At 32.8% G+C, this 15,071-nt stretch overlaps 2 protein-coding genes across 2 annotated transcripts; both read left to right on the forward strand.

The window, feature by feature from the left end:
• LOC109356593 (pectinesterase-like) lies at positions 2,204-7,013 on the forward strand. The gene is made up of 3 exons (XM_019599991.1): positions 2,204-3,083; positions 3,514-3,778; positions 6,231-7,013. The coding sequence occupies exons 1-3, from the start codon at positions 2,265-2,267 to the stop codon at positions 6,920-6,922; spliced, it is 1,776 nt and encodes a 591-aa protein (XP_019455536.1). The 5' UTR covers positions 2,204-2,264; the 3' UTR covers positions 6,923-7,013.
• Positions 11,588-14,492, forward strand: LOC109356594 (pectinesterase 3-like). The gene is made up of 2 exons (XM_019599992.1): positions 11,588-12,689; positions 13,684-14,492. The coding sequence occupies exons 1-2, from the start codon at positions 11,603-11,605 to the stop codon at positions 14,367-14,369; spliced, it is 1,773 nt and encodes a 590-aa protein (XP_019455537.1). The 5' UTR covers positions 11,588-11,602; the 3' UTR covers positions 14,370-14,492.

Genomic DNA, 15,071 nt, shown 5'->3' on the forward strand with positions numbered 1-15,071 from the left:
CTTAAGACTGCAGCTTATATTCTTAATAGGGTGCCAACTAAGGCAACTGCTAAAACACTTTATGAGCATTGGATTGGGCGAAAGCCTGGTCTAAAGCACTTTCATGTGTGGGGATGTCCAGCTGAGGCAAGGCCTTATAGGCCTCATGAAAAGAAACTGGACTTCCATACAGTGAGCAGTTACTTTATTGGTTACTCTGAAAAAACAAGGGGCTATAAATTTTATGATTCAAATTTAAAATCCATATTTGAGACGGGTACAACCACGTTCTTTGAAGATATTGAGTTTGAAAGGGAAGATAAGGTTAGAAACTTTGTCTTAGAGGAAGAATCTGTATCTATTCCAGATGTGATTCATATGGTTGCTTTTGATGAAGCAAATTTGGAACGTCCTCAAGACATAGCTGATGAAACCTTCCATGCTCAAGGTGAGTTAGTAATTCATGAAGGACAAACTCAAAACCTTCAAGAACATGGACAAGAGTTGCAAGAGCCGATAGCTTTGCGTAGATCCACTAGAGAAAGGAGAAATGCAATTCCAAATGATTACATTTGCTTTCTCCTTGAACATGAGGGTGATGGTTTAATGGATAATGATCCATTAAACGTTCGTGAAGCCATCCAAAGTTCAAATTCGGAAAAGTGGATTGAAGCAATGAAAGAGAAGTATAAATCCATGCAAGACAATAAAGTTTGGGAACTTGTCCCATTACCAGAAGATAAGAAACCCATTTCTTCGGTTTGGGTCATGGTCGTTCCATATGGGTTTATGTATAGGCATAAACATTAGGTTATTAGAACGAAGCCATGACCATAAGGACTTCCACATTCAATCTAAGGATTATGGTCGAAGAAATTCTCCAACATTATATATTACTTACAGATTCAAACCCTCCCTAAAGTGCCCATTGCCACTTTTCACCCAATTCTGAGTATAACAAGAGGAGATGAACTGAATGTTCCAAACTGAGTAGGTGCATCATAGATTTTTCATATTAAACATGTCTTAATCTAAATTTTCTGTACCAAAAGTTTTATATACATTTATATTAATTCAATGATATAACAATTAATGAGAAATTAAATGAGATATGTTATTTATTACTTGACAAAATACTATTAAATTAGTATAGAAGCATAGAAAAAATTTAATATAGAAAATTCAAGTTTCTAGAATAGTTTTTTAAAAGCAAGGTGTTGGGAACATCCCTCCATCTATATGATCCAAATCAACCATACATACATAATATTATCGGGAACATTTATCTCGAAATAGGATTTTATGCTATCCTGCCATTTGGACAAGAGAAATTCATCTAGTCTTAGAACAAAGATCACCTATTCTAAAGAGTTCATGTCCTTATATCTTTAACTAATCACTTTCTAACATGTAACATATAAAAATAATTTTATGTTTTTATGATTATTCTTTTTAAGTAGATGACAATCTTTAATAAGTTTTGATCTTATATAATATCAAACTTTTATATCATTATTTTATTGGTCCAGGATTAGGATATAAACCAAAACCATCTCCTTCAACATGTTCCAAACTGAATGGTAACATTGAAATAGAGAAAAATTACATAATTTTAGTTTGACAACCAAATTGTGATAATATTTAGTTGATATTTGATTTTTGGATAGGCTTTTTTAGATGTGCAAAGATAAACTTTGAAAAATAAGAAAAATATATAAATGGTTTGATTTATTACAAGTTAGTTGTTAAATTGGTTTACTCTAATAACTTGTTTTTGGGTAAACATACACCACAAACATATTAGTTTATAAAATCACATGATCTGATGCTTGCACTTGCACCATTCCAAAATGAGAGATTGTTGTTGGGAACATTTATCTATCTTATATTTGAAGAAAGTGGTATTAAATAATATAATAAATTTAAAAAATGTACACAAATATAAATATCATCAAAGACTATTTCCCTAAAAATAATATAATATTAATCCTTATGTATACTGATGAGGATCACATATCTTCATTCATGTTATATTTAATGTCCAAAATTAATAAGAAAGCTTCATTTATTTTAAAAATTAAAATTATAAAAACAAAAAATAATATTTTAATATTATTTTATTAAATTTGATTGCTTCAAACATAAGTACAAAAAAAATTGTTACTTTAAATGACTGAAAAGTCTTGAGCCCTTTAATCACTCTGTAAAGCCTCATACTCAAAATATTATATAACTCGCTTTTCCTTCTGCCAATTTTCTTTCACCACAACCATTTTCTCTCTTCAATGACCAACATCAAACAAGTCTTAGCCGGAATCAAATATTCCGGCAAGAACAAAAAGAAGCTCCTCTTATCTCTCTTTGTCACTCTTCTTCTTGTTACCACCGTTGTTGCCATTGTTGCCGGAGTTAACTCTCACAAGAACTCCAACAACAACAACAACAATGCTTCCTCTTCACTCTCACTCTCTCACCATTCCCACACCATAATCAAAAGTGCATGCAGCTCCACATTCTACCCTGAACTATGCTTCTCAGTAATATCATCAGAACCAGGTGTTACTCACAAAGTTTCCACCCACAAAGATGTTATAGAATTGTCCTTAAACATTACCACAAGAGCCGTTGAACACAACTTCTTCATAGTAGAGAATCTCATAAAAACACAAAAGGGTCTCACTGAGAGAGAGAAAACAGCACTCCATGATTGCTTAGAGAACATAGATGAAACACTTGATGAACTGAAACAAGCTCATGAGGATCTTCAATTTTATCCTAACAAGAAGACACTGTATCAGCATGCTGATGATCTTAAAACTGTTATAAGTTCTGCCATTACTAACCAAATTACTTGCTTGGATGGGTTCTCGCATGAAGATGATGATAAGAAGGTGAGGAAGGTTCTGGAAGAAGGGCAGGTTCATGTGGAACACTTGTGCAGTAATGCTTTGGCTATGACAAAGAATATGACTGATAAGGATATAGCTAACTACGAGCAGAAGATGATGGCCGTCGGAAAGAACAACAGGAAGCTGATGGAGGAGGAGGACGGCGAGGTTAAGTGGCCGGAGTGGGTTTCTACCGGGGACAGGAAGCTTTTGCAGGCAAGTTCTTTTATTCAACTATCAAATTTAAAAAATACTACTGCATTATTATACCTGATAATTTGATATGTTTAATTCTCGGGGTTTTAAAACATAAAAATCTCTCTTTTATATCTCAATTGAATAATAAGGTCTTTTAACTTAGTTGTGAGTTCAGGACTCGATTACGGATTGGGAAATGTAGTAGTATCCTATCTATCCACCAGTATTAAAATGATACTGTCATTTCTGAGTTCTAAGTTCGATTATAGATTAACAACATGTTTATCTACCGGTATTAAAATGATACCTCACTAATCAAATTGACTTTTGTATCCTTAATTTAACAATTGAAACCTACTAATTAGCAACCTGGCAGTATAATAGAAAGAATTCAGAAAGATATATATTGTCTCATAAGTGATGTAAAATCAACATTATTGTTTTGCAGGCGGAAACAGTGAAGGCAGACGTGGTGGTGGCAGAAGATGGTAGTGGGGACTTCAAGACGGTGTCGGCGGCGGTGGCTGCTGCACCTGAGAAGAGCAAGAAGAGGTTTGTGATTAGGATTAAAGCAGGGGTTTATAGAGAGAATGTGGAAGTGGGAAAGAAGAAGACAAATATCATGTTCTTGGGTGATAGTAGAACAAATACTATTATCACTGGTAGCAGAAATGTTATTGATGGCACCACAACCTTCCACTCTGCCACTGTCGGTGAGTTCATTAATTTACTCTCATTCACTCTTATAAAGGTCTTCTTACACTTATATACTTTGCAAGTATTTGATCTTTTTGATTATGTCTCTTCAAAACTAATTATAATATATCATATCAATTAAAAAAATTAAACATTTATGATTTTTTTTATTTTTGTTTTATTGTGATTGATTTGGGACAAACTTGAAGATATTAGATCCCCTTCCCTTATATATTAAGTCTTATTTACTAATTTGATTTTAAAGATATGCAAGTAAAAATGTAGTTCTTGTTCATTTTATATAATATATAGTAACCAGTAACTAGTCTTTGGTAAAAAATGTCAAATACAAGACATACAAAATTATTATTATTTGTTCAACCACAAATGTTTTTAATTGTAGATAATTTTATTCTAGTAGACATTGAGTTGTGACTTGTTTTGTGGTTTATTTCATCCAAGTCAAGCTGAAAAGGTTGTAGTGTAAATGTTTAATCAATAGCTTCATTTAACAACTAGCATAATTGACCCTAAATATGGAGGACCCAGCCATAAGACAACAGAACCAACAACAAAAGTTATGGGCCAGATCATAGTTTTATCCTAATTTTTCGCCATAATTTTATGATATATATTTCTTCAAACAAAGACAAGAAAACATTACCGTTGTGAATCAAATGAGTCATCATGCACATGGTTTCTGACTTCTTACTGTTCTCGGTTTAGACATATCCCTGTCAATCTAACTTAATTAGCTCACTCCAATCTTGTCATATGTGCCAATCTTTGTTGTCTAGAGTTCAAGAACATGCATTATCTCGAAACCCATCAAAAAATAATTCATCATTTGTTAAAGTATTTTTTTTACAAACATCCTAATGAGTTCACCTTTTTGGACCGTTTGCTTAACTTTCTGATAAAATGTTTCACTGTATAAAGGTTATATTGAGTTAGTAGTATATATATAAATTATGATAAATAACTAATTTCTTTTGAAATGAATGATAATTTATTTTAATAAATATATTAAGAATCATTGCTTTTATGTATAATGAATTTATATTTAACATACTCATTCATCAACAAATATTGCATTATGGTTGGCTTGTCTTTTTCTTGGCATTTTCACCTCCACTTTGAAGATTGAATTTTCAAGGCACGAAGCACGAACATTCCGTGATGCTTCCCTCTACCTGTTTCTTCCTACAATCATGCAGGAAAACGAGAATATGCATTGCACTTTATACAAAAATGTACCCATAAATTAAGTTTTCCCTCGTTTTGATTTCACATCTTTGGCCCACCCTTTCACTATCTTCTAATCTCCCTTTCTCTAATTATTGTTAGAAATTTTTTAATGTGTTTTTAAAGTACTAGTTAACATGACAAATATAGAATTTTTTTTATTGAAAATGACGATTTTATAGTTTAAAATATGTGTTTTTAATACTTTGTTCTTATTTTTGGATTTCTTAATGGGTGTGCCCTTATGGCATTATATTAATTTGATTACCTTTCATTTGGCCTTATACTAACAAGAATCATGACTTTACATGTATTTTCAATGTCAAAAGTGTTATTTCATTACATATAAAATAATAAAAATATCTTATTATAGTATTGTTTTTTGTAGTACCTATCTCAATTAATTGAGAGATACTTACTCACATCATACATGTAACATAGTTGTAGTTGTACGGATCTAGCTGTTTGACACTATCTTCTCAACTTGTCATCCAAAGAAAAGAAACCTATGGGGGACCCATGACCGTGCATGCTTGTAGTTTTTATTACAGAAATAATTTGAGTAGATTAAACATGTACCAGAGGTCCAAGACAGAGACATATAGTATCACATAATTGTAGATATTAACTCTAGGAACAATATGAAATTTAAACTTTTACTAGGATTTAGTATCTTATTCAAAGTATGCCATTACAGTTTTATCACTCTTGCCTATGATCTAGAGCCATAATTTCAGTCTACGTAATTTTTTGGGTGGTAGATAGCAAAATAATGCTCCGAAACTTTATACAATTTCTGTTTATTGATAGACCCATTTGCATTAGAAGTGCCTCTTATCATGGGGATGAACAATTTAAAATTTAAGCCAATTATATTTTGTCTGTCAAAGTAGACTTATAAACTTGCAAGTTGATGAAAGTTATCACCTCGATGGATCAATATTTTCATTATTAAAGATTCGTTACTTTACAACAAGAATTTAAATAACCTTTTGTTGTGCTTTACTTTTTCTAATATAACAACAGTATATCATGTCATCATCCAACAAAATTGAATATACTTTTACTGCAATGAGTATGAACTCCTTTAATTTGAAAATGAACCCACCACCTCATATACAACTCACATGCACTAACATTTATTGTATTCAGTATCTTTCAACTTTCCAAATATGTGTAAACCTAACAAAAACATATTTTAACTTTTCCTATTTTGATTTGCAGCCATAGTTGGTGAACAATTTCTAGCTAGAGATATAACATTTCAAAACACAGCTGGTCCCTCAAAGCACCAAGCTGTGGCCCTAAGAGTTGGTGCTGATTTCTCAGCCTTCTATAATTGTGACATATTAGCATACCAAGACACTCTCTATGTCCACAAAAATAGACAATTCTTCATAAACTGTCTCATAGCAGGAACAGTAGATTTCATCTTTGGTAATTCAGCTGTAGTGTTCCAAGATTGTGATATCCATGCTAGGCTTCCTGATTCAGGCCAAAAGAACATGGTCACAGCACAAGGAAGAGTTGATCCTAACCAAAACACTGGCATTGTAATACAAAAATGTAGGATTGGTGCAACCCAAGATTTAGACCCTGTGAAGAAAAATTTCCCTACATATCTTGGTAGGCCTTGGAAGGAATATTCTAGAACTGTGATCATGCAAACAATAATAAGTGATGTGATTGAACCTGTTGGGTGGCATGAGTGGAATGGAAACTTTGCTTTGGATACTTTGGTTTATAGAGAGTATCAGAATACTGGGCCTGGTGCTGGAACTTCAAAGAGGGTTGCATGGAAAGGGTTTAAGGTTATTACTAGTGATGCTGAGGCCCAGGCTTTTACTACTGGAAGCTTCATTGCGGGCTCTAGTTGGTTGGGCTCTACGGGCTTCCCTTTCTCACTTGAGCTGTAACTGTGATTGAGTCATAAATTTTAGCATGTGTTTTGTTGTCTGCATAAATTTATATCATTCAAAATGTAATATTTATTTCATAATACATAGAGAAGAGTTCATCACAATATTCCATAATTTTTCTATACTATCTTTAATGTTTTGGAAGGAGTAAGGTTATATCGTCCTACTAAAAACTCTCCTACTAATCATCCTACTCATAAGAAAATAATATATGTCACTTGTAAACCAATCACTAATAAATAAAGTATCAACTTGAGACATGTCACTTTTTTTGTGGGTAAGAAGATTAATAAGAAGATATATCATTTTCTTTTTGGAAGAGTTATAATGTTTATTTAGTATTTTAATTATAAGATTTACATTTTTGTCAATAAGAAAAAAACTTACATTTGTCTTAAATGTCTGACTTTATTTCCGGGATTCAACACCGTTCATTTTATTTGTTAAAAAAACTTTCGAGCAATGGAGCATTGATTTGTCTCTTCTATTCCATTCTATTTCCCTTTATTAATGCTGCAAGTTACACCAAGTTATCAAATTTGTGAAACTTGCATAGCAGAAAAGTAGAAAAAACGAAGCAATTGTACGTCCAGTTTGCAGCAACATTGGGTTAGACTGGTTCTCCAAACCTTTTGTTTGGGGCGGATGCTAACATGTGAACTATGAGATAGTTGGTATGGATTGGAACTGATTATCAACAGTTGAATCATTTGCTTAGAAATCTCAACCATTAATTTTTAACTTGTATCTCAGTAGAAATCTCATGCATGGAATTGTAAAAGGCATTCACAAATTCTGTGTTGTAAAAGTTCATGCCCAAAAGTTGTTTACCTGTTTTACAACTTCTGAGTGGTTCGTTTCCATTGTACAAAAGTAGTGTTGCTATATTATGACTTCTGAGTAAGTTAATAAAACATAATGTCTTACTCAAAAGTCATTAAATGATAACATGAATATTGTATATTGAAAAAAATTATTCTAAAGTCTTAAAAAAAGTAAATGACTTTTTAGCTTAGAAATCATTTAAGTGTTCCAAGACTTTTGTACGCAAAATTAATAATGCACAGAAGTCGTACAATGACACTACGACTTTTAGAAATTCTCATTCTGTATTTGGTTACCAATTTTTTATACTAATAGTCAATAAATAGTATGAACTAAGATATGTTTCACATATTAGAACTATCTTTGATTGTTGGGTCAACCATATATTTTATTTTTGTATGCTCAAGATGAAATAGCCTTATAGCATCTCCAATGATCATTCTTGTTGAAATAGGAATATTTTTCCTCATATAATATCGATTCTTATTTATTAAAAATACTTATTTCACGGGAACATTCTTTTAGTTATTATTATGAATTAGGTTTACCATTATATAAAAAGAGTAAATGTTATTCTTAATTTAGAGAATGTATATTAAATTATAAAACATTGTGTAAAATTTAAATAAGAATGAAGTAGTTATTAGGTACTGAAACTATTATTATTATCTTGACACCCTCAATTTGGTTTAAAATCACATTACTTAATGTAAAAAGAAAATCCTTCCTTATCTTAAAACATTTTTTTAAATCATATTTTATTTTGATTAGCATATTCAAACGGCTAAGTGCGTACTTGGGTTTTCCAAAACGTTTAGTTGCTTTGGACATCCCTAAATACCCTTTACCATTTATTCACACACACATTTTTAATTTAAAAGCGCAACATTTTTAGCCCTATAATATAATGAGTTTAAAACTTATGTACTAATGGTGATTTTTTTTACACCGTTAATATATCATCCATTATTGAGTTATATTACTTTTATTTGATAGACAATAATAGTTAATAAATTAATGATAAATGATTTGTTAACAGTGTAATAATATAAAAAAACACTTGCATATTAGAGATAGGGGATTTAGTGGATTCCAAAAGGGGAGGAAAACGATGAAGAAGAGTACTGGCAATACATATTTTTATAATATATTTTTATTCGTTTTTAAGTTTTCTCTAAAGTATTATGCATTTAGTCTTACTAAATTGGATGTATTAGTCTAAATTATGATATAGACTTGTGAAGGTATAATAAAATCAAATTTAGGTTGATGCACATTAACCACTTTGGTTGTATACAGAAGATAAATTTTGTGTACAACTAAAGAGGGATAACAAAAGTTATTTTCTTAATTTTTTTAAAATTTGTTAAGATGTGTAAAAAATAAAAAATAAATAAGATAGAGCTATAAATTTAGAAAGTTATCTAACATATTTAAAAGCAAAATAAAATGAATTAAAATCTAGAAACTAAGATAGTTTTATTATTTTAGTTATAATAATATGATAATGTTACTCTTAACAACAAAAAACAAAAACTCTCCCTCTCTTAAAATACTAGATGTTTAAGTTTATAAATAACATTATTTTTTACCTAGTGTATTATTTTTAGTAAGTCACATCTCACATTCTAAACAAATTTAAAAGATATAGGTACACATTTATTATCCTACAAGTTATATCATTATATGTGATATTGGTTATGATTGTTAAAAAAAGTTAATCATTAATTTTTTAATTTAAATATATTTTTTCAACCAATCACGTAACAATGATACATGCAATGAAAGAATTTGTGGGACGAATGCTCACAAAATAGAGGATGGACATCTACTGTGTCTCATACTTAGTGTCACTTCAAGTACTATGACTTTGTGATTGATTGATAAAATATATTTAAGTTAAAATTTAATTTTTAAGTATTTTTCTAACCATTCATAACTTATGACACATAAAATGACACTGATTATGGAACAACAATCCTCCCAAAACATATATAGTGTGACATATTAGGGGTGAGCATGGACTGGGTTTGGACGAGTTCAGGCTTGTCCTTATCCGACCCTAAATATTGGTCAGGTCACTTTTTTGAACATGGACCCGGCCCTAGACCCGAAGCTAACCCGACCCTAAATAGAGACTGAGTCAGTCTTTAAACCTGACCCGACCCTAAACCTGATTAAATATAATGCATACCAATTTTAGATAAAGACTTCTCAATATTATTTATTAATATGAATATGTAGTTTGATATATAAAATGATATATGTATATATATATATATATATATATATATTATTAATCATGTATATATTATAGAAAAATTAAAGAATAAATGACACTTTCGACCAAAAGGGTATCATTACTCTATACACATTTGAATAAGAACACATACAAACACGATGAGTGAGTGACCATGGGACGGGATGGGTCGGGTCATGCTTGGTTTCTACCCGACCCCAAAAATTTTAATCGTATTTATTCTTTGAACCCAAACTTGGCCCTAAAATCGATCAGACCCAATCCTATTCGGACCTGATCATGATCGGGCCGTGCTGGATGAGCGGGTATGGCTGGGTTCTACTCACCCCTATGACATATGATCCAATTAAAAAAGTGGGACAGACATTAATGTATAATTGCCTTATGGTATCAAATGAAGATATATGGTCCTCATTGGTATCTCAAGCCAATCAAAATGTATTATTTAATTAAAAAAAATTGTAAAAAATTAATCAATATTTTATATATTATGAAATACTATTGAACAAGGATAAGGTGACATAGATTTTTGGAACAAATGATCCTAATATAAGCGGTGTCTAGTTCTTACATTTGTTAAGATCCGGCTGATTTTGTTAATGGCTACAATACTCTTTAGGCTGTAGCTTTTCAATTTGGTTGACATTTTCTCATTACCATTTTTTTTAAGTATCAATGGAACAGTGAGATACTAATTTGTCTTGACATACTGAGACATTTAAATGAAAACTTGACATGGTTTTCAAAACACATCACATTGGTAGAGAAATTAATTTCCTATGAACAAACTCAAAATGATTTATCTATCACCTCTCTAATATACGAATAAATCAACTTCTTAAATTAAATAGATTCTAATATTTTTAAGGAACAAATAAAGAAAAAAGCAACCATTTTTTTAATAAGCATAATCAACTTTCGATTGTAGTTTGGTAGTTCGACTAAGACATGCACCATATTTCGAATTAAGAATAAGAAGTCCCTCTCTTCACAGTTCACACTTCACAGCTCAGCTTGCACCATGAAATGAATTATTAAACCGCGGCTCCTCATTCCACTAGCCATTTGGCAAACCGTGTATCAAAATTAATAAATTCTTAAACTTATAGTATGGTGTATTGATTTAAGATTTCGTTAAATTCTTAAAAACATTAATGATTCAATTTATGTGAACAATACGTATTGAAAAGACAATCAAACACTCAAAATAGAATTAGTTTCATAGGACGAAATAATATTTTTGGTTGTAAAAACAAATAAGCTACAAGCTGCATAAAAACAAACAATACAAGGAATAATTAATGGAAGATGAATGCTTATGCAATTAATTTACTAAACACCATGATGAATCCTTCTAAAATGATATTAAATTCTCTACTAAAAAACGAATTTATTTTCATATTCTTCTTTCTTAATCACAAAGAAGCATCTCACAAAGTTTCTATCTCAAATCATCATAGGATATATATATAAAGAGCAAAAATACTAAAAAGGACACCCTGTTTTCCCCCACTATATATAAAGCATCCAAAGCTTCAAAAAGCCAAACCCAACCCCAAAAAACATTGAACACTGTCACTTCACTTATTTTCATGGATTCAATCCAATCCTTCAAGGGCTACGGTAAAGTAGATGAGGTGGAGCAGCAAGCTTTTCAGAAGAAGACACGTAAGCGTCTTATAATCCTGATAGTCTCATCAATAGTGCTATTAACGGTGATCGTAGCTGCTGTAGCAGGAATTATCATACACAAGCGCAACACCTCATCATCTTCTTCTTCTAACTCGGTTCCCCAGCCCGAGTTAACTCCGGCCGCGTCACTCAAAGCGGTTTGCGACGTGACTCAGTTCCCTAACTCATGCTTCTCCGCTATTTCCTCACTCCCGAATGCGAACACCACAGATCCTAAACTACTCTTCAAACTCTCTCTTCATGTCGCCATTGATGAAGTTTCGAAGCTTTCTAGCTTCATTTCAAAGCTTCGTGACAATGAGAAAATCGATCCACTGCTTCAGAAAGCAATTGATGTGTGCGGAACGGTGTTCGAAGACGCGCTGGATCAACTCAATGATTCGATCTCTTCGATTGGAAACTCCGGCGCCGGGAGAGTGTTACCGTCGGCGGATATCAGCGACGTGGAAACTTGGCTAAGCGCTGTGATGACGAACCAGGAGACATGCATCGACGCCGTCGATGAACTGAACTCCACCGCCTCGCGAGGTGTTCTCAGTGAACTGGAAACCGCCACGAGAAACTCCACCGAGTTCGTTAGCAACAGTTTAGCCATTGTGACGAGAATCCTAGGGCTTCTCTCGAGGTTCGACGCGCCGATTCAGAACCGGAGGCTGTTAGGGTTTGAAGAATCGGAGTTTCCGGCGTGGATAGGGTTGGCGGAGAGGAGGCTTCTGGAGACGAACGAGACGGCGTCGGTGGACGTGGTGGTGGCGAAAGATGGGAGTGGACAGTACAAGACGATAGGGGAAGCGTTGAAGTTGGTAAAGAAAAAGAGTTTGAAGAGATTGGTGGTGCATGTGAAGGAAGGGACTTATGTTGAAAACATTGATTTAGATAAGAATTCATGGAATGTGATGATTATCGGTGACGGCAAGGATAAGACCATAGTCTCCGGTAGCCGGAACTTCAAGGATGGCACCCCAACTTTTGAGACCGCCACTTTCGGTATTAATTTCTCTATTTATTATATTACCTTATTAAATAATTGAATTTTTTTATAGGCACACAGCAAAAAGAATTTGCTAGTTTCACTAAGTTGTTTGAGAGATTGAGGATATTTTTGCTTCATGCTGGTTTTTATTACTAATTATGAATTTATCAAGCTTAGTTATATACGTGCATGATATCATTTATGGATATTGAATAGAAATTAAGTGATTATTAACAAAAGATATTGGTTTTTAACAAGATAGAAGCTATTGGTTGATTTCGTGGATTTATGCTAAGCAGTAATTAATTGAACTATGAGGTATGGCTCTTAAAGTGCAGGAGAGTGCGTTTATAAAAGGTGATTTGAATTTGCATCATTTGATCGTGGGAGACATTACATGTGGTGCTGAACTTAAGAAATGAAGGAATTTCTTAGAATTCAACTTGCTTGTTATTGTTGTAATGGAAAAAACAAGTCTGATTGAAGTCATTTATTTGCAAGAGGTTTAGTGGGAAAATGTCTTCTTTGTCTGGCGAAACCACATGGATTCAATATCATCATGTGAAACCGATCTGTGCTCTCAAGTATTCTCACTTAAAAATTGGTTGCCTGTGTGCCCCATGCACCCTGGAGCATCTTTACTTTTTTGACCCACCAAAATTCATATTGCTTGGATATTTTCGCTACATGCATGGTGTATAGTCTTCCATGTGGATGTCTGTTTAACTCTCACATTAAGTAATATGCTTAATCATATGTATGATATGAAATATTGAGACAATTGGCATGGTTTTAGACCTAGATGACCTGTCCTCAGTGAACATTTTCTTTGCAAAAATCCCCCAATTGCCATTTCACATGGGGTATAACCCAACTTACAAACAAGGACATATTTTGATATGAAATAGAACAGTTCAATATTGCTATGTATTAATTTCTAAGATATATGAACTAATTGAATACTAGTATACTACAAAGTACTTACCAGAAGTATGAAATTTTATGTAGCTGTGAAGGGAAAGGGATTCATTGCCAAAGACATAGGCTTCCACAACACTGCAGGTGCAGAAAAGCACCAGGCTGTGGCATTACGATCTGGTTCGGATCAATCTGTCTTCTACAGGTGCTCATTTGTGGGCTTCCAGGATACTCTCTATGCTCATTCCAACCGCCAATTCTACCGCGACTGTGACATTACAGGCACAATTGACTTCATATTTGGGAACGCGGCTGTTGTGTTTCAAAATTGCAAAATCATGCCTAGGCAGCCAATGTCAAACCAGTTCAACACCATCACAGCACAGGGCAAGAAGGACCCCAACCAGAACACTGGGATTGTAATTCAGAAATCAACAATCACTACTCTTGATAATGACATTCTCACAGCTCCAACATACCTTGGCAGGCCTTGGAAAGATTTCTCCACCACTATCATCATGCAAACTGATATTGGGTCATTCTTGAAACCAGTGGGTTGGATTAGTTGGGTCCCTAATGTGGATCCCGTAAGCACCATATCTTATGCTGAATACCAGAATAGTGGGCCAGGAGCAGATGTGTCCCAAAGGGTTAAATGGGCTGGTTATAAGCCCACTCTCACAGATGATGAGGCAGTGAAGTTCACAGTGCAGACCTTTATCCAAGGCCCAGAGTGGTTGCCAGATACTACTGTGGAGTTTGAGTCCACCTTGTGATTTTATTAAGGGACTCGTGTAACTTGTATTTCAATTATTTATTTATTTTTACCTTTTTGTAAAATTCTTTTAGTTAAAATGGCAGTTTAGAAAAGAATTTCAAAATATATCAAATAAACATATTGACTTCCAAGGTAAAAATCTACTGCTTGAATATCCTGCAAGCTGGCCAAACAGTAGGATTCTACAATGTTGCCCAAAAATTAACTATTTACTAATTGAAAGTTACGTTTTGTTTGTATGATATTCTCAATGTATTTGTTCTAAAGTTTAAGGAATCAACTAGGTAGAATTGGTAAATAGTTGGGCCCTTACTATTTTTATACGGGTTCAACCCCTACCTGTGCATGTGAAAAATGTTTTGAAGATATTAGTCTTGAACATGAGATGTGATAATAGAAATCATTGTGTATATGCTGCACCGTAAAGATTTTATATATAGTTAGTATATTATTCACCATTTATTTATATTATTATTTTTTGAAGACGATAAAGATTAAAAATGATAGTAAATAATAAATTGATAGTTTATAAAACTCTTATTTTCTCTAATTCAAATAGAAATTATTACATGATACACACGAATAGTTCTAATGGCATATGGATATTGATTTGGGATTAACCCATTTACTTTTAAATTATGGATGATCATGAAAATTTATTTGGGACTTGATGTTGGAAAATTTATTTGAGAATAAAATA

Source organism: Lupinus angustifolius, chromosome LG09 (assembly GCF_001865875.1).
Source record: "Lupinus angustifolius cultivar Tanjil chromosome LG09, LupAngTanjil_v1.0, whole genome shotgun sequence".
Classification (NCBI taxonomy): Eukaryota; Viridiplantae; Streptophyta; class Magnoliopsida; order Fabales; family Fabaceae; genus Lupinus; species Lupinus angustifolius.